The 26,462-nt window shown below is 42.0% G+C and overlaps 1 protein-coding gene and 1 long non-coding RNA gene across 2 annotated transcripts in view; one reads left to right on the top strand and one right to left on the bottom strand.

The window, feature by feature from the left end:
• Positions 1–2,566: 2,566 nt before the first annotated feature.
• Positions 2,567–13,425, bottom strand: rgma (repulsive guidance molecule BMP co-receptor a). The gene is made up of 4 exons (XM_086208952.1): positions 12,897–13,425; positions 8,541–8,656; positions 6,328–6,845; positions 2,567–4,076 (listed from the first exon to the last, which is right to left on the bottom strand). Exons 1-4 carry the CDS (start codon positions 12,908–12,910, stop codon positions 3,369–3,371), a joined length of 1,356 nt encoding a protein of 451 aa, XP_086065078.1. The 5' UTR covers positions 12,911–13,425; the 3' UTR covers positions 2,567–3,368.
• LOC147258859 (uncharacterized) overlaps positions 8,488–26,462 on the top strand; it is an 86,971-nt gene continuing 68,996 nt past the window's right edge. Inside the window, exon 1 of the long non-coding RNA XR_015117081.1 lies at positions 8,488–8,768. This is a non-coding gene — a long non-coding RNA (uncharacterized LOC147258859). The remainder of the gene's footprint in view (positions 8,769–26,462) is intronic.

Genomic DNA, 26,462 nt, shown 5'->3' with positions numbered 1-26,462 from the left:
CAGTGCATCCATATCAATTCATCATGAATGACTCTTGAATGTGTGTTATGTATGTGTATATATACAGTATATATATATACTTCCTATTCTGTTAAAATGTTTACTCTTGATTTTATTGCATTCCCTCTGGAATACTTGTGAATACAAGTTGTCCTACAAAACTTCTACTTAGATGTTGGAATCTTCCTGAAGTCGGGCATGAAGCGGTGACACGACACCTTTCATGTTCTGCTATTGGCTGAGACTGCGTGGGAGGCAGGGCCTTGAGAGTAGACATGACTTTTATACTCCCCATTTATAACACTAACATGCAAGAATCCCACTTCAGTTCTGCTAAACAGTGCAGCTCTAAGTCTCACGTTTCACTCCAATCATCTCCATCCAAATTCAGCTGGATTATTTTGAGGACTATACCGCCGCCTCACCAGCAGGGGGCAGTCAAACGCCGCACATTATGTGTAGTTAAAAGATTTTCAAATAATGCTCTCAGTTAACAGCAAACGAGACAAGAGGGCACTTCACTAACAAGACATTTCCTTTTATTCAATAAATAATTTACATTATAAACAGCTGGCGTGTGGCACCACATTTGTTTTACATACAAATACAGTTGGATGTTTCTGCTGGCGTTTCCCCCATTCAGCTGTTTTAGTATTCCTTTTTATCCATAACACACAAATGTTAGAGCTAAAATAAAAACAATAACAAAAAAAATAAAGTGCTTAAAACTCAAAAACATGAACACCCACCCAGAAACATAATTCCCTTTCTAGTTGAGCCTGACTGCATTTACGACTTATTTCCTCTTTTTTTTTTTTTGGAGTATTATTTGGTGGTGCTCATGTTTTTGCAAAAATCTAAAAATCTAAAAAAACAAAACAAAAAAAAAAAAAGTTTCACATTCACCAAAACATCTGATGTACAAACTGGAGAGAGAAATTCAAACACAACTGGTAATATACAAATCAAAACTCACAAAAACTGTATGTACAATCTCACATTACACATTGTAGAACCATATACTGTAAAACTCACAATACAAATTACATCTATTAACACGAGATTCAAACATTACAATCATTTGTTTTGTGTTGTTTTTTTTTTCTTATATCTTGTCAAACTGCACCAATACATACTCCAAATAGCAGTAGTAAGGCCTGCCAAATACTTCAGTGTAAGAATAAATGACTAGAAAACTGTGCCCACACAATAACAGTATCTACATGTAGCTGAGAGCCGAACCGAGACCTCTCGTAGCGTGACGCCTAATTGTCAAACACCGGAGAGGCGAGACTATGAAATGTTGCGTTTACAGTGGCGGGTTCTTTTAGCCTAAAATTCACTCACTTATATAAATTCACTACAGCAAAATTGTCATCTAAAGAGGCCGAAAGATGAGGATCGAGTTGGCACGGAGGCTTGTTCTTTGGCAATGACTTGAAGCAATGAAATCCCCTCTACAGACATGCTTATCGTTTATTCGCTATGAGCCACGACCGGATGTACAACGAGGTCTATAAGACGACCGCAGGGTTCACACACACACACACACACACACATACACACACATACACACACACACACACACACACAGTTATACCCATTAACTGATACACCTGTGAGGACAACGCTCATGACTGTACATTCTCTGAAACGGCTGTTTGTATATGAAGACTAAAGAGAAATCCTTAGCACGTTACCAGTGTACATTAATGACGGTACCAAAGTACCGGCATTAAAGGAAATTGTTGGGAGTTGATCTGAAGTGAACCACATTGGTATTTGTGAAGTACATTTCCATGATTTTTCCCAGTCCCTTTTTTTGGGGGGGGGGGGAGAAATTCCATGATTTTCCAGGGAAGTGTTTGTGACTATAGATTCTCTACAATGTCTGTTTATACGGGAAAAACGGATGGAAATCCTTTATCAAGTTACCTGTGAACACTTCACTAAAATGAAGGACACGCTATGTGGTTCAGTACTACATAAACATGTACTAAAATATCAATAGGAAGAGGTTTTTGCTCAGTTGAGCTTAACTGAACCACACAGATTTTGCAAAGAAAATTTCCATGAATTTTCTGGATGTATTTTTTTCCCCTTTTTTTCCTTTTTTTGTGAAATTTCTGGCTATTTTCAAATTCCAGGTTATTCCGCGACCGTCTAAACCCTGTGACCAGAGGTGGCGTATTTACAGCTTGTACCGTACAGCGCCACTGTAAATTGAGATTCATATTCACAAAAATGCTCGAAGAGATGCCTTGCTAAGCCCTCAGGTCACATACATTCTGTAAACGTTCAGAGTGCCTTTTTATTTAAATTTTGTTCTTTTTGCTTTCTTGTCAGCTACATTCACATTAACAGTCTTACAAAAATACAAACACTGTCTGATCAACATGTCAGTTCAAACAATGGCAGGAATAACTGAAAGGTAATGTACAGGTGAAGAGATATTTTCTATCAGTTCCCTTTAAGGAGGTTCTACCACACAGGAACCGAGTGGAGAACCTCATCTTTTCTATTTCTGAATTCTGGGTGCAAATGGGAAAGACAGCCCCCCCCCCCCCCCCCCCCCCATCACCACTGGAGGTTTGTTAGAGCAACTCCTGCACCCACAAACACACTAAATGAACCACAGATGCTGAATTCTGCATACAAATTGTAGTACTGCATGTGCAATAAAACACACGCACGCACACACGCACACACTCTTTAACAATATGACCCATTAATCTCCACAGCAGACAACTGGAGACGTTGCTCTGACATCCTTTTGGCTGAGTGCTTCCTCCAAAAAGGCTCAGGCTTTTCCAAAGCTGGAAACTAATCAAACATAGAGCTGCTTCTGGTCTTAGGTTAACAAAAGCCCCTGTCAGGTCCTCTCGCTTCGCCACATGAGCCACAGAGAGCTGCACTGGCTTGGCACCAATGAGGGGGGGGGTCAGAGGAGAGGGAGGGAAGGGAGGTGGTGTGTGTGTGTGTGTGTGTGTGTGTGTGTGTGTGTGTGTGTGTGTGTTTTTTGAATGGGGGGGGGGATCAGCAAACTCCTCTTTCTGCAAAAGATCATCTTGTCAAGCTTCCCATCGGCATGCAGCTCCAGTGAGAATGCAGGATTTAATCCCAGGTGGATATCCAGAGCTCTGGGCTAGCTGGACTTTCTCCTTGCTGCCCTCTTCAAAGATCAGGCCTGAAGCAGCCAAACACACACTGGTGATGGGTGGGAGCAGGTTGACCTCGCCTTGTCAGTACATTGAAGTGAAGATGTGACAATACAACAAAAAGATGACATGACCCCGACTGATGGAGCAAGACATGTCACTACACTCACCGAGTGGCGGACATGGCGTGAGGCTACTGTTGTAAAGTGACTATAGATCAACTGTGCAACACTCAGTCCACAACAGGATGGCCAGGAGGTGCAGCAAGAGGAGCGAGACGAAACCTTTTCCCTGCTCTGCCGCATTACTCATGAATGCGTCGTTCTCGAAGATGTGGTATCTGTTGCTGTTGGAGTGGAGCATCTTTACATCCTCCAAGGCGTAGTAGGCTGCCATGGTGAAGTTAATGTCCCCCGAGGAGAGAAGGTCAAACACGCACGAGTGAAAATACAAGTCTTCCACTGGTAGTCGCTCCTTACACTTGGCCTTAGCCGACTGGTAGGTGAAGCCCTGGACCACGGAGCCGCTCCTGGGCCTACCTGCTGCGCCGTGTGCCTCAGCTGCTCGAGCCCTGAAGTTCCTGAAGTCAATGCGCTGGTTGGCGGGGCAGCCGTGAAGACATAGGTACAAGTCTTGGTTATCTCCTTCCTCCACAGCGTACACCACTTCCTCCGGCATGCGCACGGCAAAGGTCAAGTAGCGGCCAACCTGCCGCACCACAATAGTTGTTCCAATGTATTTCGCCTGAATCTCCACATGTTGCCCGGGAACCTTCTCCACCACGCGAAGGGTGTTCGCCCCGTGACGATCCCCTCCGTTCTTTGAGCCGTCGGCAAATGCAGCTGGCAGCTCATCCGTCTCGGCATGGTACATCTTCTGGTCCACACATTCCTGGAAGTTCTTAAAGATGATTGTCAGCTGCAGGAAAAAAAAAGAAGAGGGGTCTTAACATTTGTTAATAATGAGCATTTGTAGTCCAGAGTGCTTTTTTTCTACTGTCACTAAATGCTTGATAACCGGAGAATTGAGCTGCTCCACATGAAAACTGGCCCAAGAATTTTTTCTCATCAATACAAAGATGCAACTAAATGCAAAGATCGGTCTCTACTTGCGCTATAAGGACAGGTTTGTGCGATACGTGCCATCATCTTACTCCTCCACCACCACACTCACAAGTGTCACATTTCAGTAGTGGCTCAACACGGGGGAGGCCAAGGTAAACGCCCTCAAAAAAACACGAGCCTCAGCCATGTAAAAATCAGGCCTCAGTTTGCAGACACAAAGACGAGCCATTCATAGCGTTGAAAAACCTGCCAGTGAACCCCAGAACTATGCACCAGGGAGTGGCGTTGGGCCAGAAACCAGCGATATACTCTGCAGCTAATTAAGGGAGACTGGTCAGGATCCTGCAGGCTCGGCTTCATCTGGACACCAACAAGCCATTGTCAGGCCAGCGATAGCAGGACAGCGGAAGTGTGGACAGAGGACAGCAGGAGTTTACTCAACAGTTCATGTGCTGTACTACGTCTGGCTCTGTTCGCCTGGGTGAGCCAGCCACCAGCCGTGTTTCTTTCCCACCTACATCAAATTCTAGTTTCTCCTAGGTTCGGTTCTTATACTTTTCAGGGAAAACAAACAAAAAGCTAAATGGCTTTAAGATCTTATCTTTAGGGTAAAAATAGCCAGACAGTTTTATTTGCTGTATCGAAAACAACTCAGCAACACACACGCAGCTCTGCTAATGCAGATCTTTTACCAGGAGGGCCTTGTTTGCACAGGTGGCTTTGGTTGATGCCTTATTTTCCCTTTGTCCGGAGTCAAGATCTTTCATAAAAATAATAATAAAAAAATACTCTGATTAGCTTCCAAGTAAAGCAACATAAAAACGTCATTACCTCAAAGCTATGAAAACCCAAACGCTTAATAGAGTACTATTAAGCAACTTTGATTAGAGCAGATTTTTTCCCCTTTTCTACCACACATTGAAAATTTTCAGTTATGAACCTCTGGAAAACAACTTGAGGTACACAATCACTGCCGCCAAAACTTTACCAAATGTGGACCAGCTCAGTGAATTTGCCAACAAAAACTACTACTGCATTTTTGCGTTTAACCTCAAGTTCTACTTAATGCCACTTCTGGAACGGCTATTTGTTTAACCATTAAACAAAACAACAATAATGAGGAATGTACTGATGGTTGAGCTTTGAAAGAAAATATCTGTTCAGAGAATTCATTTACTGTGCTCAACGTGGATTAGACTCAAGTAGGTCAAAAAATACTGTGAAAAGTGAAAATGAAGCCTCATGTTAACATTGGATGCAGCACTGCTGTTCTAATACTAACATATAATTTATAAAGCTTATCAAGCTCTTAGGGACTGTTCAGGGTTGGGCTTCCTCAGCCCGCCATTATGGAATCCGTCCAAACATTAACCAGAGTCCACACAGTTGGACAGAAAACAAGACCCACAGAAGCACTTACAGTGTCACCACATGAGAGAGGAGACACACTCGTGCAAAAAAATATCAACCGCATGATGTTTTGATGCAGCAGGGATGTCTGTGGACTCGCTACCAACATCAGTTCAGCTAAGGCTGCAGCTCAAAGCTGCCTCAGATATTCATGTAAGTGAACGTGTCGCTCCAGTCTCAAGCTCATGGCGACCAGGTAGATGGCGTCACGAAGCGACATTCCCGCCTTGCCGGGAGGAGGTGTACTGCGCACGCTCCATCTACTTGCTATTAGCCCTCTGCTAACTTGAATATGGAGAAATAATTTGATCATGGGGCACTTTTAGACTTCCCAAAGGTTATCAGACCAAATGCATCAAATTTATGATTGTGAAACGAGTCTTTTTTGGGTAGAATCGTGACGTTCAGAACAATTCATAAAACCTTTTACAAGCAAAACAGGAACAACTGGAGAAAGTGTTGTTAAATGTGAAAAAACTGCAGTCCCACTTTCACAAAGCTCTCAAATGCCCAACCAAGCTCCAATGCAACCCCAAATAGATTCAGTGTGTCGTGATATAAAACTTGGTTTTCTGACAAGGGAATAATAGAAATCCCAGTCAGAGTCGCAATCATTAATTGTTCCCCTTGACAAATGACCTCAAACTAGAGCCGACGTGATTAGCTGATTCATTTATTTTGGAAATGAGCCTCACCTTGCTTGTAGCAGTTGCCAAAGATCCCGGCACTACAGGAGTGTTGGTCACCTGGACAGAGAGGTATTTGTTGTGGATGAGTGGCCAGGCTCCCTCCACCTTACAAGTCTGGAAGTCATCGCCAAAAGTTCGCAGGTGCGGGTCTCCAAAGAAGCCACAGTGGGTGTAGTTAGGTGGCGCTGTGTTGCGAGGAAGACTACGCTCATAATGACACACTTCCGGGCTGTCTGAGTTTTCCTGACTGTCAGGCAGGATTGGCGGGGGTGGAGGAGGAAGTGGGGTGCGTGCACGCGGTTGGGAAGTGGGCCCCTCCTTGGAGCAGTTGTGTTGGCTCATTAGATCCTCTATGCCATGCTGGGCAGAGTGGTATGCTAAGTCACCTCTGCAGGTGCGTGCAGTCCTGCGTACACAGCTGTTGTACGCTCGCAGCGCCGTGCAAAACTCTTCCTCCGGTCCAGAGTTTGAGGTGGACGCCCAAAATTCTGAGTTACACTTGAGGATCTTGCACTGCAGGCTCACTGTCGGGAGGGAACAAGAGAAGAAAACCCCCATTTAGTAACATGATACACACAAGGCTGTAAAAAGAGATCCATACATTTAAAATCTGCTACTGAGGAAAGTTTGTTACCACAGATTTGCTCAGTACTCAAGCTTCACACGTTAATGCTGCTCATCCTACATCTACAAAAGTAGTCACGCTTTGTTACATATCAATTATTTGATTGAACATATCAGACTCTTAAAATTGCTCAATAACTCGCTTTTCCCCAGTAACTGGTTAAAAATTAAACAAAAATGATCAAATGCAAAAAAATAATTTGAGCAACGAGAAATTTCATTCAAAAAAGCCAAAATGCCGAAACTTTAATCAGATAACATGGAAATAAGCTACTCACTTCCATGATTGGTGCACAAAAGCGTGTCCTTTCACACCCAGGAAAGGTAAAAAAAACAAAAAACAAAGCACATTTATGATCCTAATCTACACCTTAATGATAATAAATGATTGTAGTTTGTTGTCTCCCTTTTTTAATGCCACATCCGGTTAACTCTTTACACAAATGTTGGTCAAACATTTCTCAGGACGGCGTGTTGCGACACCATGTTTGACTTTGCCTTTATTTGAAAGGGCTGTGAGAAGTTTCACCCAGGTAGTGTCCCAAAGGTGGGGGCATATCAACACTTACAAGTCACACTTTAAACAATATCCTTCTTAAAAGCCTCACCACAGCCCCCCCCCCACACAAACACACACCACCACCACCACCACCCCACACACACCTCCATTTACCAACCATTTGATAGAAGGCTATAAAACAATCTTGATCTCAACTATCAGTGCATTATCACTTGGTTGTTTGATGGTAAGTGACTTAAGAGGGAAACTGATAAGAGTTGGGCAAACATTCTTAGTGAGCAGACTGAGGCGTCCCTGCTGCAAAAAGTGACTTGCTGCTATCACGATATTGTCAAATCTACAGATGAAAAAAAAACATAATTTAACCAACAATATCACATTGGTGCTCAAGGGCAACATTTTATAAGAATGGCTTTTACAAAATCCCAAAAGCGATCTAATGACAACTCTTATGATCTCAAAATTACAACAACAAGAAGAAAAAGAAAGAAAAAATAAACTTTCTTATAGTTGGAAACATCCAATGCAAGTAAGAAAAACTTTCCAGGAGCTGGTGTGAAAGACTGAGGCAGGCCCCATCCCCCAAACAAAACAAGAGCTGCTGCAGAAAAGACCTCACTTGGTTCTGTCTGTCCTCTCAGATGTGAAATGATGATGATAAAATCATAGTGAAGCTACAGTTACTCGTCATTTACTGCCAAACTCTATCCACTTTAAAACCAGCTGTAATATTTTCCAAACTCCACCTTTTCCACAAGTCTGCACGATAGTACTTGAAAACTCTTCGGCACTATGGATGATCATTTAGTCTGATTCATGGTTTAAAAAAAACAAGTGTACAACTGTGTTTTACACCTATTTTTTTTATTTCTTTACGCCACTTTTAAAGAGGAGCGTCATGTGTGTTACATCTATTTATTAACAAACTATTTCAGTTCTTTCCCACTCACCGAACTTGGCAACCCACGTTGAAAACGTGAAATCAGTTTAAATAAATAAACTCCATGTTGTCGAAACTTCTGGTTCTTTCAACAGTGATTTTAAAGATTTAAAAAAAAGAAAAGTTGTTTCTCACCGGAGGGAAAAAGTGAGACGAACACAGCGAGGACTCTGCACACTTCAAGCGCCGAGGGTCTTCCTCTTTTCCCCATAACCATCCATCCAGCTCGGGGTCGCACTTCGCTCCTCACCCTGGTCAAACCGGATTAAAGCAGGACAGAGGGAGTTAGAGCCGCCGAGTCCTCGTTGAGGAAACACAAGAGTCCATAAAGGAGCCCTGAAGTCGTCCTCTCATCACTACCCGGTAAGACTTTACTGCTGAGAGAGCGGTAGCTCGGTCGGGGCTAGCTAGCTAGTCACCAGCGCGGAGCCGAGGCTGGAGTCGAGTGAGCAGCGGCAGGTACTCTCTCTTCCCTGTAGGGTGGTGGGCAAGGAAGGTGCAGCTAGCCGACACGTTGAACCAATCACGGCGGCTCGTTTAGCCCCCCAACTCCCCCCCAGCTTCAAATTACACCTCAATGTGCAGACTTGTTCAACCGACGAGCTCCGACAGCAGCGTCATGAAGGGTTTGATTTGCTGCTCGAATCACAGCGGTAACTCCATTTGGCAAACATGAGGAGGACGCAGAGCAGATGAGAGCAAATAAATACTACAGACAGAGAGGCAACATTTAATAAAAAGCCCCCTCACACGTGCATTAAGCAAAAATACACCTCAAGTACTAACTTTGAGCCCCAGTCGTGTTGATTCTGTTGTTTCAGCCCTCAATTTAGTCTTACAGACATGGAGCAAAGCCTGACGGTTACTGCAATGTTTTGCTCTTGACATCAATTTTGTACCCCTTTTAATGGCACTCAAGTCGAATTGTTCCATACATAGATGTAGACAATAGATTAAAAAAATCGTATCAATTGGAATTACACAGCTGTGCATTGCAACAAATCACGAGTTAGGCAAATTGTGCAGAAAATATAGAATTACCACACTAACACCTGTAAAATACTGTACATTCCTCTCTTATTAAAATGGTTGATTACATGAATATGCCAATACTTGTCGTTTCACAGTTAAACTACCGGAAATAGGGAGTCTGTACTTCTCTATAAAGTCTGTTTTCACTGGAGGCTTCAAAGATCCACATTATACTTATGCATGCTGAACTGAGGGATTGTATCAGTTTACAAACTCCAATATGGAAAAATCATCTAATATGAGATGAAAAAAAAGGTGCATTAGAACATTTCATGTAGGAGGCCTGTTTTCTGGTGAAGATAAACAATTGTTATCACCACAGTAAACACTCCATACGCTTCCCCCTCATTATAAATTCTGCATTACATGAATATACAAATGTTTAATGACTGGACGTCTCTTTAAAGTCCATTGTCACAGATTGTACAATGGAAGCTTCAAATTTCCATATCAAACATGTACGCTGAATTGAAAAACCAGGAACACCTTCCAAAATATTTGTGATGTCACAAACCATGTTGTAGGCCCGCCTCTTAAAAAAAAAAATCTGATTTTCATTCAACAGACAGAGATTGTAAACATTTCACCAGTGAATGTGAAAACAGTCAAACTCTGCATTGAGGTGATGCTACACAGTGAGGCTCAAACATCCAAGTGTGGGAACAAGACGATAAGCACATGATTTTACTGGAGGGGAACATTCAGCAAAACATGAATACAGTTACAATGTTCATTTTCCTTCTTATCACACTTTCCAAATATCAAGTTAAGCAAATTTGTAGACTACAAAATGACACACAAGAGAGAATATTTGATTAATTGGTGTAAGGACTCTTGGCTATTAATTATAAATGTTCTCACGCTGACACAAACTTGATTAGGGCACTAACCAGCTATTGCTTTCATAATGAATGAACTAGTAATTATTTCATCAAAAATTGAGTTGTCAATAGAATATCAGAAAATTACTTTTTACCAGAGACTTTAAAAGCAAATAAGTTTAATCAACCGAGAGTCCAAACCCCAAAGTATTCAGTCTAAAATCATGCACGTCTGGATAAAAAAAATAAAATAAAGATTAAAAAAAAACATCCAAAACTCCAATTTCAAAGAATATTTGTCTTTTTTTTTGCTTAATACATGTCAATCAATCAAATCATTGACACATTCAAGCTTCCAAAGGCGCAAATGTAACCATATAGTGATATCTTATTATGCCAGCCAGAGTTCATACGGGCCTGGAGCAGCAGCCATGATCCTGAGGTCCAAACTAAAACTCCTCCCCTTAACTCAGTGCATTAAAAAAAAAAAAAAAAAAATCCTCAAAATCCACAATTTTAATGTACCCATTTACTGCAAAGTAGGTGATGCTCCTCATCACCTCCTCATTTTGATTGAGATTTTAATTTCTTTTTACAGATTTTGGCAGTAAAATATCATACGAGACACAGACATCAAGGTTAGCCTGTATTTGTGGAACACCTTCCTGCTCGTGAACCCTGGGTGATGTCCGGTCTACAGATTCATCTCGACACCTCGGTCTTATTTTAACCATCCAGTTGGCCGGTAACATTTAAAATTTGCTTGCACATTTAAAAGAATTCAATTTCTTTTCACCTACGCTCCTCTTGATTATTGCTCACTTATCCAAACAACACATCAGCGCGGCGGTTCCAGCTAAAATATTAGCAGACAGATGGCAGCGCACTCAGGTTGTGGGTGGTTGTATTTTTCCAGAGTGGTGAATGTCTTTGTGATTGCTGTCCCTCTCATGTATGATGGATTTGATGGCGTACAATGAGGTGTGAGCCTACACATGTTAGCAACAGGGGTGGCCCTGTGCACGCGCGTTTATACACACCCACTCACGCGCGCGCACAAACACATTTCCAGGTCTAATATATCAGGCAGCTGAAGCCAGTGGCTGCAGCTGCTCTATGATGTGTTTTGATGAATTGTGGAACATTTTTGGCTTTTTGCAGCAGCAGCAGCAGCAGTGCTGTGGATGGAGCAGCAAATTCAGGAATGACATTGTCCCAATAACACCAGGCCCATTCGCAGCCTTGTTTCTCGTCTGAAAATAGATGGTTTGACATGTTCACCTGTTGCAGTTGATTGGCAGACTCATATGTTACTCTCAACATGCAATAAATATGCAGACTAAAAAAAAAACAAACCCATCAGTCAATTTGTCATTTTAAGGTCTTTTTATAAACGGGCCACTTGGAAATAGTGGTTGGACTCTATGTATAGACCCATCCGCACTGATCCCATGCAAAATGACAAGGATAATACTGAATAAACTAACAGATTCTTCGGAGTTCAGTGGTCCACAATCAATAGTTTAGTCTGGGCAGACCCATTTATTCCTCTTTCTTTTGATCTAATTATTGGTCGATGGACAGAAATGGATTCGACTGCCAATTTGACAATTAAAGTAATCTGTTAGGTCTTTCACCATGCAGCTGGCTTTTGTGTCTTCGGACTGTATTTTTCCATGTAATTCCACTGTAAACCTGAACATCTTTCAGGCTGTGGATCGGAGGACATTTCAGATGTCACTGGCTTTCATGCACTGGGATGAAGTTAATTAATACCCTCTGGTATCTCAGCGGCTATGTGGTTACTTGTTAGTGAAAATAATGTTCATGATTTCACCTGCAATAATGGTGTTACGACCTATTTTCACCACTATCCTTTCCTAGCAGCCAACAGCATTTTGCTGCATTTGGCATGTTGGTGTAATACTGATCACGTGTTTATATATCTGTTGGGTTTGCACGTAAATAAAATATAAGGATCATATTACCAAAGTAAAGTTTTAAGCGCTTCTCAAAGGCGACTTAATGCAACAATAAAACGTGCCTATAAATCCAGTGTAATCCAGTCCTGTTGTTATGGTGTCCTGCTCAAAATCTCTGCTACCAGCTGTCAAATGAACATAAACAGAATACGCTGATATAATAACTGGGGCCTGTATTTTGGCGCAGTTCTTGCATTATTTTTTGCCCTATTTTTCTCGTGCATGGAAGTCGGATTCGTCCTCCGTTTCCAACAGATGGCGCTTGTTGGGAGCTCTGATACGAGACCGTGACACAAACGCACATGGCATGATGAGGACAACCAAACCTGTCATTACATCTGAGCTTTATGGACAGTTCGGTTATTGGTCTCATTGTGGCTGTCATGCAATTAGAGTGCAGAGGGATGAAGACGTGTAGGCAGCAGCAGGCAGGCAGGAGTTGCACGTTAGGTCTGAACGTCTAATGAATGAATGAACGGTATAAATAGAATATAAACGCGAATATGGAAATGCATACTAATCAATTCATAAAAAGTATCCCTGTGAAGCCATTGCAGACATCTCGTCTCTACAAGAAGGAAGAAAATCTTTAGTTTTTCAGGATGTGTAACTGCACAAATGTAGAATAAAGTCTAACACAAAAGAAGCAGACCAACCTTAGCGGCTGCATGGGCTCTCCGCGACTCTGGAGTCCTGCAGGAACCCGGAGGACAGCGAACAGGAGCGAGGGGAACCACAAAAAATCCCCCCTTAAAAAAAAAGCAGGCTGTATGTGTCACAGTAATCCCAAATTAAACGCACTCAGTGGCTCTCTGAGCGTAAAATCCTCCGATCTGCACATGATGTCCAGCGATCATGTGAAATGAAAGTGCTTTTCTTGTTAGTTCAGATCCCGTCTGCCATTGCTCAACTCATTTGACTATCGCTCGATCGGCAGAGAGACATTATGATAGATTAAGTCCAGTAATTAGCCTCATCCGTGAGGTGAATCCTAACACTTTGTTATGGTGGACGTCGGAGAGGAAGGAAGAAGCCCCGAGGGCGAAGCTGCTGCTGCCGCCGCCGCCGCCGCTGCTTCTGCTGCTGCTGCTGCTGCTGCGTGCGGCCCGATCGGCTGTCTGGATGTTGTGAAATGGCTAGTTAGAAAGTGTGAGAGAGACAATGATCCGCTCAGCATGACGCCGCTGGCAGCCCCAAACCTCAGCAGAGAGACCCTCCACTCTGCCAGAGGACACATGCACCTCAGATCTACTTTCCTACTGAGGCCAAGAGAACAAACAAATCTGTCAACCTGAGCCATTTCTCCATAGAGATTTCACGCTTTATTTCAGTTGTTGATGTTGTTGTTGTTGTTGCCCAAATGAATCTGCATTTGCAAAATCGCTGGATTCCTTTTGGGTGTCCATTATCAACAAATAGCTCTGTCACATACAATAGACTGACATCAATAATTTGTAATATGAGAGCTTCTCCTATTTCCAGTTTAATGTGAAATCACCGCAAGTTGAGGATGGGTTTTTTTTTCAGTGCTGCCTTGCTTCTTTGTGACTCTAGAGGGCAGAAAGAGCCAGCAACGTATATTTAGCTTGAAGCTAATGGCTGCTGACAGCTGACAAGAAGAACAGCAGCAATATTACAACAAACCTACCAAAAAAAGCAAACCTAAAATATGTCAATTTAAAAACCTCAGAGTGCATTTTCCGGTATGATCAACGTGTTCTTCATCCAGACGCATGTTCAGTGTCCACAAAAACAAACTGTAAGAGTGTGGACTACCAAGTTGCTTTGACTAAATGCACCAGTTGGTCGAGCTGAACCCCTGAAAAACTGATGCCACAGTATCATAAATAAAAACACAATTCCTGCTAGTCAGGGAGGATTTATTTCTTCGGTTTCACAGAAATCATAACGTATCAAGATTCATCCTCGATCAATTCTAACTGAATCTGCGTATCGGAATCCTGTTATTATTGTGAGTTAAATATCATGACAGTATCGTGGGTTCAGCTGGATTTGTAGTAGTGCATCATATCGATGTAAACACTGCAGCAGGCGCTACCTTGTAGCTCGACGTGCACCCCCCAAAAATGTACTTAACTATGCATCGGCACGCTCCTGGAGCTTAACATCTCCCCCTGCACACTTCAACACCATCATCTCATCACCTCTGTTCTGTTTATGTCAGTAAATGAAACGATTGCTCGACCATGAATCGCTTAAACTCCCAAAAATAACGGCTCCAACTCAGCCTCCTTTGTGGAAAACGCATGGAGGAACTTGAGACATCGACACACAAGAAAGCTCTGCAACCAACTAGCATTTCCACGGTGACACTACATGGCAGAAGTATGAACGCTCGCCTTCGCCGTAGGTCGTAGTGTGATGAGGCTACAGTGTCCAACAAGCCATGCAATAAATAAAACTCCACTCAGTGATTCCTGCCTCCATTGTAAACCCGTGACAGATAACCTTTAGCAGCACCTCAATCCTTTAAATCACACATTGGGAAAAAAAGACAAATCCACAATAATCAGGATTTAATGGAGGATCAGCTGGACAACCACTTTGCAGTTGTTGAGGAGGGGAGACGAGGGGAAGGAGGTGGGGGGTGGGTGCGGGGGCGGGGGAGGCTGCACCTGTGTGTTAGGATCAGGCAGGAAAATACCACCCCCTTTCCTCCTTTCCAGCCTGAATTCCTAACTCTGTCCGCTCCAGGAAAATCCATCACATCAGGGTGTGCAGAGCCTCTGAGAGAATCAGAGAAATGACCAATTTAGTCGCATCTGCCAAGCTGCAAATGGAGACAGAGACTTCCGTACGGTGCCGGTTTGGGTTTCCACTCACAGCTGATGCAGGAGAGGCTACGTTTGCATGCTAGTTGTCACATTACATCATTACCTTTGTTTACCCAGCGAGAAACTGACCCCCGTAATCTGCTCATTTACCGTCACAGTCCGGACCAGCCTTTTCCAGATGGTCACTGAGAGGCAGCATATTTTACATTGATGTAACGAAGGAACATGAAAGAGTGACACCCCAGTGTGAAAAGAATGGTTTTAGAGGTGCCGGATGCCGGGCCCCATCTCAAACACAGCTGGTGTACACGCTGGCGTGCTGAGGTATTATAGCCAGGAAACACAACAGATCTGCTTTACATATCGTTGAATCAATAAAACCCGTTTTTCTGCCTGGCTTGAAAACAGCGACGGTCAGCTACCATTAAAATCCCAAATGACACAGGGTTCTTCTGGATTTCTGTCAATGGTCTGCGATTTAATCCCTTATACAAAAAAAGAAAAAAGACAGAAATCAGCAAATAAATCTGTCAGAGGTAGAAACAGGATGCTGAGGTTAACAGAAAGAAAGTGACAAGGGAGGATATTTCTCCAGATGTGAAAAACATTACAAGCTGCTTGATTCTGGCTGGGCGAATCCACTGATTGATCCGCTGATATGAGTTTTTCCTACATCTCCACAACCCAATTGATCATTAACTGCGAGAGTTACGGAAAACTAGGATCAGAATCTGGTTAGTTTGATCAGACGGCTCGCTGGAGGACAGCCATGATTTCACTTGCTAAAGGGTAGTTTCAGTAACTCTGTGGGTTTTGTGTTTTCCTCAGAATCCTATGAAACTTTGCATGTTGTCCGTGTGTTTTCAGCTTGATTGGTTTTGGAAGCTGTTGCTAACTTTCTGCAGCCATATTTGATTATGTCAATTTCCTGACGGATTTGTCTCGTATTTTTGTCAGTCTTTCAACAAGATTGGTTGCTTCATTTGAAAAATCTATGATATGAATTCCCCTTTCAATGGTAGCCATACTGGTTTCATGTTTGTTTGTTTTTTAATAGATCTTCCATATCTTTGACATGCCTTGATGGATTGTTTTTAGTGCTATTTTCACATTTTATTATTTCTCCAGCATCCAGAGCTAATTACTGGTTGAAGAATGAAGACGCTACATTTGCTGCGAGGCAACTGATCGTGTCTAGTTCTTCTCAGGCTGCAATATCAGTTATTATCTCTGGAGTGCACCTGCCGGGAGGGATCAGTTATGACTGGTAAACCACTGGAAGTAGCCAACAAAACAGTGTAGGAGAATTGTGATGTTTTATGATGAGACAGACCTGTAGTTAAGCTTGGTTAGTTAGGCCTGACACAAGGTTAAGAAAACACAGTGGTTGGTTAATGTTAGGTTACTCTTGTCGTCATGGTTTAGGTTACAAGACACTGAAAAGAAAGTCTTATTTTCTGTGGTAACGTTCAGTGTTCTGAGCCACGGCTAAAAATAATTTAAAGATATGTTGTTGTTTTTCATTTACATCGAAATGAATTGAAAAATCAAGTTCAGTTGACCTTTTTGACACATTTATTGTGTCATTTTAAGAAACAGCATTTGTAAAAGTCAGCAAAAGCAAAATGGTCAGGTGGGGTAACTGGTTTGTAGCAATAAATATAACCAGACAAATGTGATAATATGCAGGAAAATAACTGCGTAATAAATCATCCCCTGCAGCAGTGCAACACAATGTTTATTTTTTTAAAACCCTTTTTACTTCATTGTTCCTGGCTTACTTAGGAGTTAATAAAGGTATATGCAGTATATATGCAGCACTCAATATTGCAAAAACACATTGGCTAATCTCTCTCTTTGAAAATCAATTTCAACTGCTGATTAAACTTAGCTCATTGTTGGTAGCATCAAGGTTCGAAACCCTCTGGTTGGGTGAAATATCTACTATTTCTCATGTCTGTATATCTTCGGCTGTCTCAAATGACAAAACCAACATCAACACCAGGAAGACAGTTAGACAATTCGTATCTCGCCAGTGTCCCTCACCTTTGTGTCGCAGACGTGTTGAACTAACGCCGGGTGCAGCAAATATGACCAAGGATCAATTTGAACCAGTTAACCAGTGAGTCGCCCCCCCCATCAAAGATGCGCTCTATGTTTCCTACATGATCAACATTTAAACAAGGGGGTGGTTCATGCAGCAGCAGCACTGTCTTTTAGTAATAGGGTGTGAGCATGAATTCAGAAAATTCTATTAGGAGGTGATATGTGGGGCTCAGACGCTGTGTGGAATTACTGCCACAGCCAGTAACAATATGAATGCAGGAAGCTTGCAAATTGGCCTGTTGGTGCCCACAGAGGAATGGGCTTGAATGTGTAAAGCCTCATTACAGAATCTCCTCTCTCATTTGAAGCAGAGAAGGTGAGCTGCTTCTCTTTTTTTTTTCCCCCTTTTTTTTTCTTCTCATCTTGAAGAGCCAGACTACAACCCGGTGAGGATTAATGCGTACTGTTTAATTCCAGACGTGGACTCAACTAGACAGAGTGTATACAGGCTTCAGGACAAATAATTAGCTTTGCTGCTAAATAGAGGCGAGCTCAATGGAAGGCACGTTACATCAGGCCAAATTTTTAGGGAGGAACATGAGTGAATGAATAACTATTATAGACAATGACTGATCATCTCAATTTCACACCTGACGGGGTTTAGGGAAGGGAAAAAAAAAACATGTTGGTGAGCGGCATGCAAGAAAATGGAAGCTTATCTCAATAAAACAGCTGTCTTTTTAATTTCCTGCTCCTGAAATTCCATACAATAAAAGTGAAACAAAATATTCAGTTTATGAATATAACATTCGATAAGGTTTTACTGTATGAAAATCCCTCTGTCAGTTTAATTTGAAGCAAATAATCAGTCCCAGAAATAATAAACAGTCAGTTTTCAGTTTTGCATTTTACACAATCAAAGATAATGATTTTTTTTGTTTTGTTTTGTTGTGATATTTGGATATTTTACAGCTGATTTGGCCGATATTTGCAGGTTCCAGTATTATCCCTGCTAAAATAAACATGCATTATTCCCGTCCTGTGCACACTGAGAAACATATAAACATGATATTATTTCCAAAGCACTCAGAAAAGACCGTGTTTATGTCATTGTACCTTTGTTATCTGTTGTTTCTAAACAAAAAGTGATTAGCAAAGAAAAGATCGATCATGGAAATATCGGCCTACTGTGGCTCCCAAGATTGATACGGATATATTGGGGAGAAAAAAAAAAGACCAATATCTGCCAGTACCAAAGATGTGCCAATATTGTCTTTCATCCTTATCAAAAGTAGAATGACAAACCGGTCTTGCAATCATGAGAACATACAGATTGATGAAATAGTATTATAGATAATCAGAATAACTTTACTGGCCCCCTAGTATATAAGCATAGTAAAGAATAATGAAATAGTACAGACGTGTTAAAATGTGTTGGTACACTGTACAGCACTAGAACCTGCAGCCAGCTCTATTAGCGGCACGAATGCTGCTACTGAAATATCAAGACATCTTTTCTTTCTTTGACTTCCAGCCTTCTACCAGAACCAATGTTTTCTCTCTGGTTACTCACGCTTGACCTGCGTGACGGCAGACTGACGATAACACAGACAGGGATAAGAGCACCAGAGAACCACATTACAACAAGCTGCTTCCAACTTACAGGTAAATGCTACCAGTGTTTGGGTGGAGAAAAAAATAAGCAGGCAGTCTGAATTCTTCGGAGCTCTTTTATGTCTCGGCTCCTTCTTCTTCTTGGTTGTTGAACTTTACTAGTGTCCTGTAGAGTTGTCCTGTATGCACAGCTGCGGGGGCTACATCCTGCCCTTCCTTTTGTCCCATCTTGTCACAAGAGCTGCAGTGAAAAGCTCAAGTTTTTGCAGGTGCAAGCAAATTATCGGCCACCCAAAAAACACTTTGCAAGCAGCTTTTAGAGCGAAACGGGGAATCAGGTTGATTGTTTGAGATGCAGGGGGGTGTTTGCTGTCGCCTCCAAACACTTTAACGCTCCTTCATGTGAATCAAGCTCAATTTTGCTTGTTGAAAATAACAGGAGACACTCCAAATGTAATTTCTAATCTGTATACCGGCCAGTAAATCTCCAGCACTGTTGGCTCCCAAGCTTTTCATGGATCACCTTTAGCCTCAGCTGCTTCTGGCTCTCCCTCTTTATTACTTTGACCACACACACTGACGTTAAAATTATCCAGCCGAGCTCTAGCTGCCACCAACACCACAAGCTGCTCCATTTCACATTTTTTACTGCCCTCCATTCCTTTTCAAATTATTATTAATTGTAGCAAATACAACCATTTTTTTTCTTTGTGATGTTTTTAGCCAATCCCAACAATATATGTGCAGCTAAGTGGGTTTCATTTAAATTTAAATTGGCAGCCTTTTCCATGTTTCAATCCATTATCATGGGTCAGTTGTTCGATAAAATTTTAGCTTCTAAGAGCATAATTTTATCCTCTGCCAGTGGAGGGAAATGAATTTGCAATTCTAGAGCCTGGAAGAAGATCATTTCCATGCTGAAATATTTATAGTATCCTTAAAACTGTTGAAGAGTGGAATTCATTGGTGGCTGAAAGGACAGATTAATACAAACCTCATTATGATGTATGTCGACTACTCTACAGGCCAAAGAGGAACCAGTTCCCATTAGAGGCTTCCAAACATTTGGAAATGCCTCTTGTATTGTTGTTGTCGGCAGCAGGGCCGTGGCCACTGCTGTTTATGATCCATGTTCATATCCCTGTACAGCCTTGTAGTCCGCTTCATCTTTGTGCTGTGGTGCATTAATGAGCTGTGGAAATGTCAGCGCTTTTTGGTTCAGATTAATTGAAGAGTCTACGGACATCTAATTACAGGAAAAGACGTACAGATATCGCCAGCCCTCTGAGACTGTAGACCTTTCCCTTGGGCTAAATGATGCCGCTATTGATCGTTATATGTAAAATGATACTGTAATTTCTCTGTCTGGGCTTTTGCAATGGAAGCAGGTTAATTGGATCAGACCCTAAAATATATTTTAAAAAAGGGTGGTGGTGGTGGTGGGGTGGACTGTGGTGCTGAACAAACTATTAAGGTTTATTATGCTCTTAGCTTGAGGATTGTGCTTAATATGCAATGAGGTTAATTAACAGTAAGTCAAACGGAGCTCTGCAGCCTGGCCCCGCCTTGTAGCCGCAGGTCTGCAGCAGGAGACGAGTCTGATGTTTGATCAGGTGTTTGACGAAACTGCGGAATGATGATGGAGGCTGTTGATTTTTACTGACGGTTCGTCGTAGCAACGCCTCACACAGCGAAGCTCTCCTGAAAAGTTGTGACTCTACCCCCCCACCCCCCATCCCCCCCCACTAGCACCAGCTCAAAAAAAAAAAAATCCCAATGGCAGAGCCAAAATAACATCAGTGAGTCATAGTTGCCTTCAGGCCATGTTATCTTCTCTGTCTCAACTTGCAGGCTGGTCGGCTCACCAGTGATTTTAATTAAAGCAAGAGTAGGAGTCACCACATCTTTAACCTCATCGTAAAACAACTTTATTAATCTACAGTTTAAACATTTGAAGAGAAATTCCATCTTATTTTCATCTCAAATTTCCTCTATGGTTCAAGGTCACTTTTCCTCAAATAATCCACATGCATTTCTGTGCAGAAGTGCATTACGACAGTGTGGTGCTTCTGTGTAGCGCAGTGGAAATTATTAGCAATTGATTTATGACTTCTCCGAGTTGCAGTTACTGTAAGTTACACTGGATCGAATGATGAAATAAAAATTCTGTCTTGATTAATCACAAGGAAAGTGTCTGTTTGCCTCTACTTGCCCACATATTGTCTACTGTTCCTCTCGTTTGTGCCAATTGCAGCAAACCAAGCAGGAAACAGATTCAATAAAAAATGTTTTTTTTTAAAAAATCCCTCACACTGGAACCTCCCAAGGCAAAGAATATATTATCTCAGCTGAATAATCAGTGATGCTTTGAGGTCATTGCTCTTCATCAGACCAAAGAACTCGAAGGTTCTCTCAGGTGTACACGATCACCCCTTTTCTGCATAATCATCATATGGCTTGACAGATAAAACTACTGGTTCATGTAAATCAGCTTGGGCAAAAAGATGGAAAAAAAAGCAAAAGAACATCATTGAAAAATAATGACATGAAAGACAGCTCTATTTTAACGGTTACGGGTTTTTTTTCCTTTTAAAAGAATGCCAAAGTCAGCTGACAAAGTAGTTCCTTTTCAGCGAAAGGTTGAAGGTTTTGCTGCTGCTGCTTCTTGTTAGTCAGCTGGAAGGAGCCAGCCGTCCTCTTAGCTCATGGCTATTATATCTAGTGGTCTCGCAGGAGATGGAGCTGCCTCCTCCTCAAGGTGTGAGGAGCCAAAGAGCTTCACATTAGCACTTAACACCTTTGGGCTACACATTCAAAAGCAGGTTTTACCTCGCATATCTGAAGAAGAAGAAGACAGCTGCCTTTTAATTACCTCCCACAAGGAGGTCATGTTTTTGATAGCGTGAATGGATGGATTTTGATGAAGCTTGGCGGAAAGATAGAAGACAACAAACGATTAACTTTTGTGATGATTTGAATCAAATCGTAGACCCTGAAGTTATAGCTTCTTTCGGCGGCATTTCTTTGACAATTATCATTGATGAATTTCAATGAAATCCATTCAGTCCTTGTGAAGCGGATGAAATTAAAATGTTTGGCTTTAGGAATTGATCTCGATCATGTTTCTGTTGAGGTGCTTTCTAGTTTCTGAATATTATGCTACCAGTCCTCTGGCATGAACATGCAGCCTGGGTGATCCCATCACAAGCAGACCAGTACAGGAGTGGATTCACCCAAGCTGCATTGACATCTGATTGTCCAGACCACATTCAGAGGTGGTCTGGCTTGCATGTGGTCGCATTCTTTTAACAGCGTGAACACAAACATGACCCGGGCCACACTGATTGACCACCGACTCAACGGATGTCCTCTGTGGAGGCAGAAGAAGAGCAGCCAAGAATAGACCCATGGTGCATTCTTTTGGCTCTTTCTCTAAAGAAAAGCATTGATGCATCCCATCAGTTAAAAACAACCCTTTGCAAAACACAACTGTTATTGTGTTTATTTGAATGATATTTGAAAAATTGATGCCGGGTCTTAGTCAGCACTGATACTGAGGATATATTATTATATTTTTCACTTCATTTTTAAGTGTATCCAGTTGGTAGAGAAGTAGCAGCAACAAAGTGAGACCTAAAATTATTTGTATAGTGATAGAAATGAAACCAGAGGAATACATGATCGCTCTGTCTCTGAATATCAAAGTGCACCATGCTCAAGGGCCATGTAGAACTGGTTTCCACAGCCTCCGGGTCCAGTTCCCTCTGATAGTAACACTGCTGCAGAAAATGTTGGCTCCCTCATTCGTATTAATGACACCACTATGCTGGCACAATGAGGGTCTGAGTCGAAGGAGAGGCCTCGGGCAGGAAACGCTGGACAGCACAGCTAAATAGGTTCTGACACAACAGTTTTTGTGGAGCAAGAGTGTCACTGTACAGCACTCCGCCGTGGCCAATCAGAGCTGAAAGACCAGGTAGAAAAATGCCGCTTTGACTATGGATTCATCCATCTTGAAAGTTTAATCTTGGCTTGTTAAGGCTCCAGTTTCATTTTCCGGCGTTGGTCTGATATCTCTTGACTGAATTTTGTGATTACAGTTACATTGAAGTTGGCTTGAAGCAAACTGCAGTTGTCTTTCTCATCTGCAGTGGAAAAAGGGGGAACAAGTATTTTCATAAAGTAAAATGACTCCTTTGTCTCAGGACAGAGGATGCATGGTGTTTTGGGTGAGTTTTCCAGATGGCTAACACATGTTCATTTGCTTTCCAGCTGCTATCAGTCTCTTTTTTTCACAGTAAGGTGATCTGCACCCGTGATCCCAGCTGTATCTTTGCTGCAAATTCCAGAGCATCAGCAGTCAAACACTCAACGTCTCAGCTAAAACCCAACTTTACCCTCATTTGGAAAACGCCACCACACCCACCACTCAACAGAAATGCAATGCAAATGAAAATCATTGTATTGTTACAATAGTTTCTTTAAATAGAGCGCGCTTTTGTGATGCATATTTGCGATAGATCGGCGTCACTGCTAATGTTTTCAATCTAAAACTACTCCAATACGACTACATTACTTTCCCAAAGCCAAGAACTCTGGAGAACTTTCCACACTTTGTCTTAGAACATTATTATATCAACTGTATTTCATGACTCTATTGGCTGTTTCTCCGAGTAAAATTCCGAGAGAAGCTTTTCTAGAATGCGCATCTTTCCAAAATCCTCACCTCTACGACCAAAGAGAAGGGCTCAATTTTAAACTCCTTCTTGGCATTTTTCATCCCCCATGCTTTATCTCTCTGTCCCTCAGTCTTTCTTTTTCACACATGAACACACACACACACACACACACACACACACACACACACACACACACACACACACACACATATACCCTGCATTTCTCCATTCATTCACCAACTCCTTCTTTTTTGCACCTGCAAATCCTCTGATACAATGCAGTAGCCTGACAATGAACTGAAGCCCTGATTTCACAGGGCCAACTGTCAGCTGGTATAGTTTTAACACAATGGAGGGTTAAAAAAAAAATCTTTTAAAGGATCCAATCAGATTCCCGTTAGCAGACAGCTCAAATACACCCAAGCAGAGAAGAGTTAGACAGATAGAGAAAGCATGAAGGGTGTGTGAAAAGAGAAGGAGAGGATTCAGAGATGAGCGTCGACAAGCTTCACGCCGATCCATGGCGCCATGTCTCGCTTTTATCAGCGCAACTGAAAGCAAAGCAAATAAGTTGGAAAGAAAGTTTTACTTCAACATTAAAAAATTCTGGATTTTATTGATGGCCGTGCATGCAGTGACAGCATCAGTCTTGATTAATCCCCGCTTTCATGCTCTTTCAACTTTTTTTTAAATTTTATTTTTTCTTTTGCTCAAGCTTTTCTTCCAAGTCGAGCTTGATATATAAGCCAGATGAGTACAATAAATCCTGTAAAATTCTATGAGAACAACTGCAAACTCTTTGTTTAGTGAACAATGAGTTTACACATTGAACAGATACAAGATTTGAGAAAAGCAACTCCTCTCCACTCTCAAACTAGCTTCAACATTTAACCCATTCCTACGGTTTATTACACCAACTTCTAACCTGCTGCAGGGGCCATTAATCCTTCCCTGCTGCGTTTTGTCGGGCGCTCTGAGCCCCTGAGTTGGGACATAAGTGAGCAGCGCTGATCGGGCTTGATGGCTCGTGCTGTTCTTTGGTTGCAAAACAGTTAGAAACAACTGGACGTCCTTTGTGCTGCGCCGTGAGCTCAGTGATTAAAAAAAGAAAAAAAAAACATTAACTTGTCAGGTTAAATTATTTTCCGACACTCTACTTTGTTTGCTAATAACACTTCGGATTATCGGTTTAACCATTTTCCCTCCTGGCGGTTTCCTAATTCCGTGTGAGATTTCACTTTTTTTTTAAGAGATATTATCGGCTACTGCAGAGGCTTTCACCGCTGCGCGTGCGGCAATGCTGGGTTATACCCCAAGGAATCCCGGGGCCATTTCAAACTAGGAGTCATACAGTATGTGAGAAACGTGTCTGTCTGCGGCTGTGAAGTATCTGCTCTTGTGTTGCTCGACAAAGCCTGGATGAGCAGCACCTTTGTATGAGTCAGGATGGAAGGCTTAGGAAACAGGCCTTGGCATGCACAGCTTGTAGCGCTGCTTTGGAACAGTTACAGTAATATGGAGGAACAAGGTTGCTAGGCTCTGTGCTTATGTGTTCTCTTGAATAAAAATATCTGTTGATTGTGACCTCAAGTTCATCAGACGCAGAGGTCAGTGTTGATTTCTTTGTGTATGAAAAAGTCGGGCTTGTTTCTATTAAAAGTATGACACCATGATGCATGTATGCATGTAATCATGAGCCAGGGGGGACGGTTGGGAGGTGGTTTTCTGTCAATAGTCCAGGTGTTTTTAGAAATACTTTCAAACATTTGTAGCTGTTATTTCTTTATTTGTATTTGAACCTAAAACCATCATCTTTACCTGACTAGAAATAGGATGTCTTATTGGGAATATCAGAATCGGATGCCGTTTTCAGAGATGAGCCGACTTCATTCCATAGCTTCCCCGTTCCAATATAACCCAAGACACGTCACTGATCCATCTGTACAAATACATTTAATTTAATGCATTTGTGTACCTTATTTGCTCTTTTTATAAGAAGCGCTCTGTGGTTTACTATGACCTCCTGATGGAACCTTGAACGGAATGCCAGCAACAATAATAATATTAAGAAAATAGGCCCTGGAATTGGAATGTGCATCGCAATCAGATTGGAGTGGTGCATCTCTGTCACAAACCATAATGTTTTAGTGGCTAAAGCTAACCAGACCAGTGCACTCATCGCCTGTGCTGTTGCATGTTTGCAGGATTATGCATGACACGTGTGTAGAACTTCTGTGAGATTTCATACAAATGCTTCGTGGGAATACTGTATGCCACAAAAGTAGGTGAATTTGGTTTAGCACCAGGTTATGGACAGAGAAATGTTTTGAGGGCTGATACTTTTATGTAAGTGTTTGCAACAGTTTTTTTTTTTTTTTAATGCATCGCAGTGCAAATGTGTTGATGGTTCTAAGCTTCTCCTTTAAAAACACACATACACACACACACTCTCTTCATTCCTGCACTATTGAATGTGTCAGTCTTGTGTTATTGGTCCCGGGTGGGTTCTGTAACTGCTTCCTGGAAGCTTGCGGGGTATTCAGAGCAACATATAGAGAACGTCAGCAGAAATGTGAGCGCTCTGCTGATCCCCGGGAACAGGTTCTATGTTAAATTTTTTAAAAGGAAAAGTTTCAGAGAAATGCAGAACAAACAACAAAGGGGGAATCTAAAACCCACCTCCCAGTATTTGACATATTTAGAAAAAAAAAGACTCCAGTACATTCACAAAGGTTAGACACATTTATTCCGAAACAGTCCACAGCTCATTTGGGGAAAAAAAACAAAAAAACAAAACCCATTCCTGAATTTTTATGTCAGGTTCTTTATTTTCCAATCCTGACCTTGGGATAGGATGTTAATGTGGACTGTAACACATTTAGACGCTGCCATTTTCATTAACGCTGTCATGTTGCTCCCGAGCTCCCAAAGGCGAACCGTTTCTGGCAGCCTCCTGTTGGATCAGACCAACCGCCTGTCATCTTATTTCTGCACATGGCCTCTTCTGTCAAACACTCGCTCAAATTCCTGCCGGTGCCCCACACAGCACCTGCGATTGGCTCTTCTATTGCCATCGCAGCTGTCAAGC

This window comes from Aulostomus chinensis, chromosome 7, assembly GCF_037954235.1.
Source record: "Aulostomus chinensis isolate RoL2024-O1b breed Wild chromosome 7, RoL_Achi_v1.0, whole genome shotgun sequence".
NCBI classification, from domain to species: Eukaryota; Metazoa; Chordata; class Actinopteri; order Syngnathiformes; family Aulostomidae; genus Aulostomus; species Aulostomus chinensis.
This window is presented reverse-complemented; position numbering and strand designations above follow the sequence as displayed.

Coding starts and splice junctions, on each gene's coding strand:
- rgma (XM_086208952.1), bottom strand. Junction 6,846..8,540: donor CGTCTCACTTTTTCCCTCCG/GTGAGAAACAAC, acceptor CCCTCCCGACAG/TGAGCCTGCAGTGCAAGATC. Junction 4,077..6,327: donor TGGCAACTGCTACAAGCAAG/GTGAGGCTCATT, acceptor TTTTTCCTGCAG/CTGACAATCATCTTTAAGAA.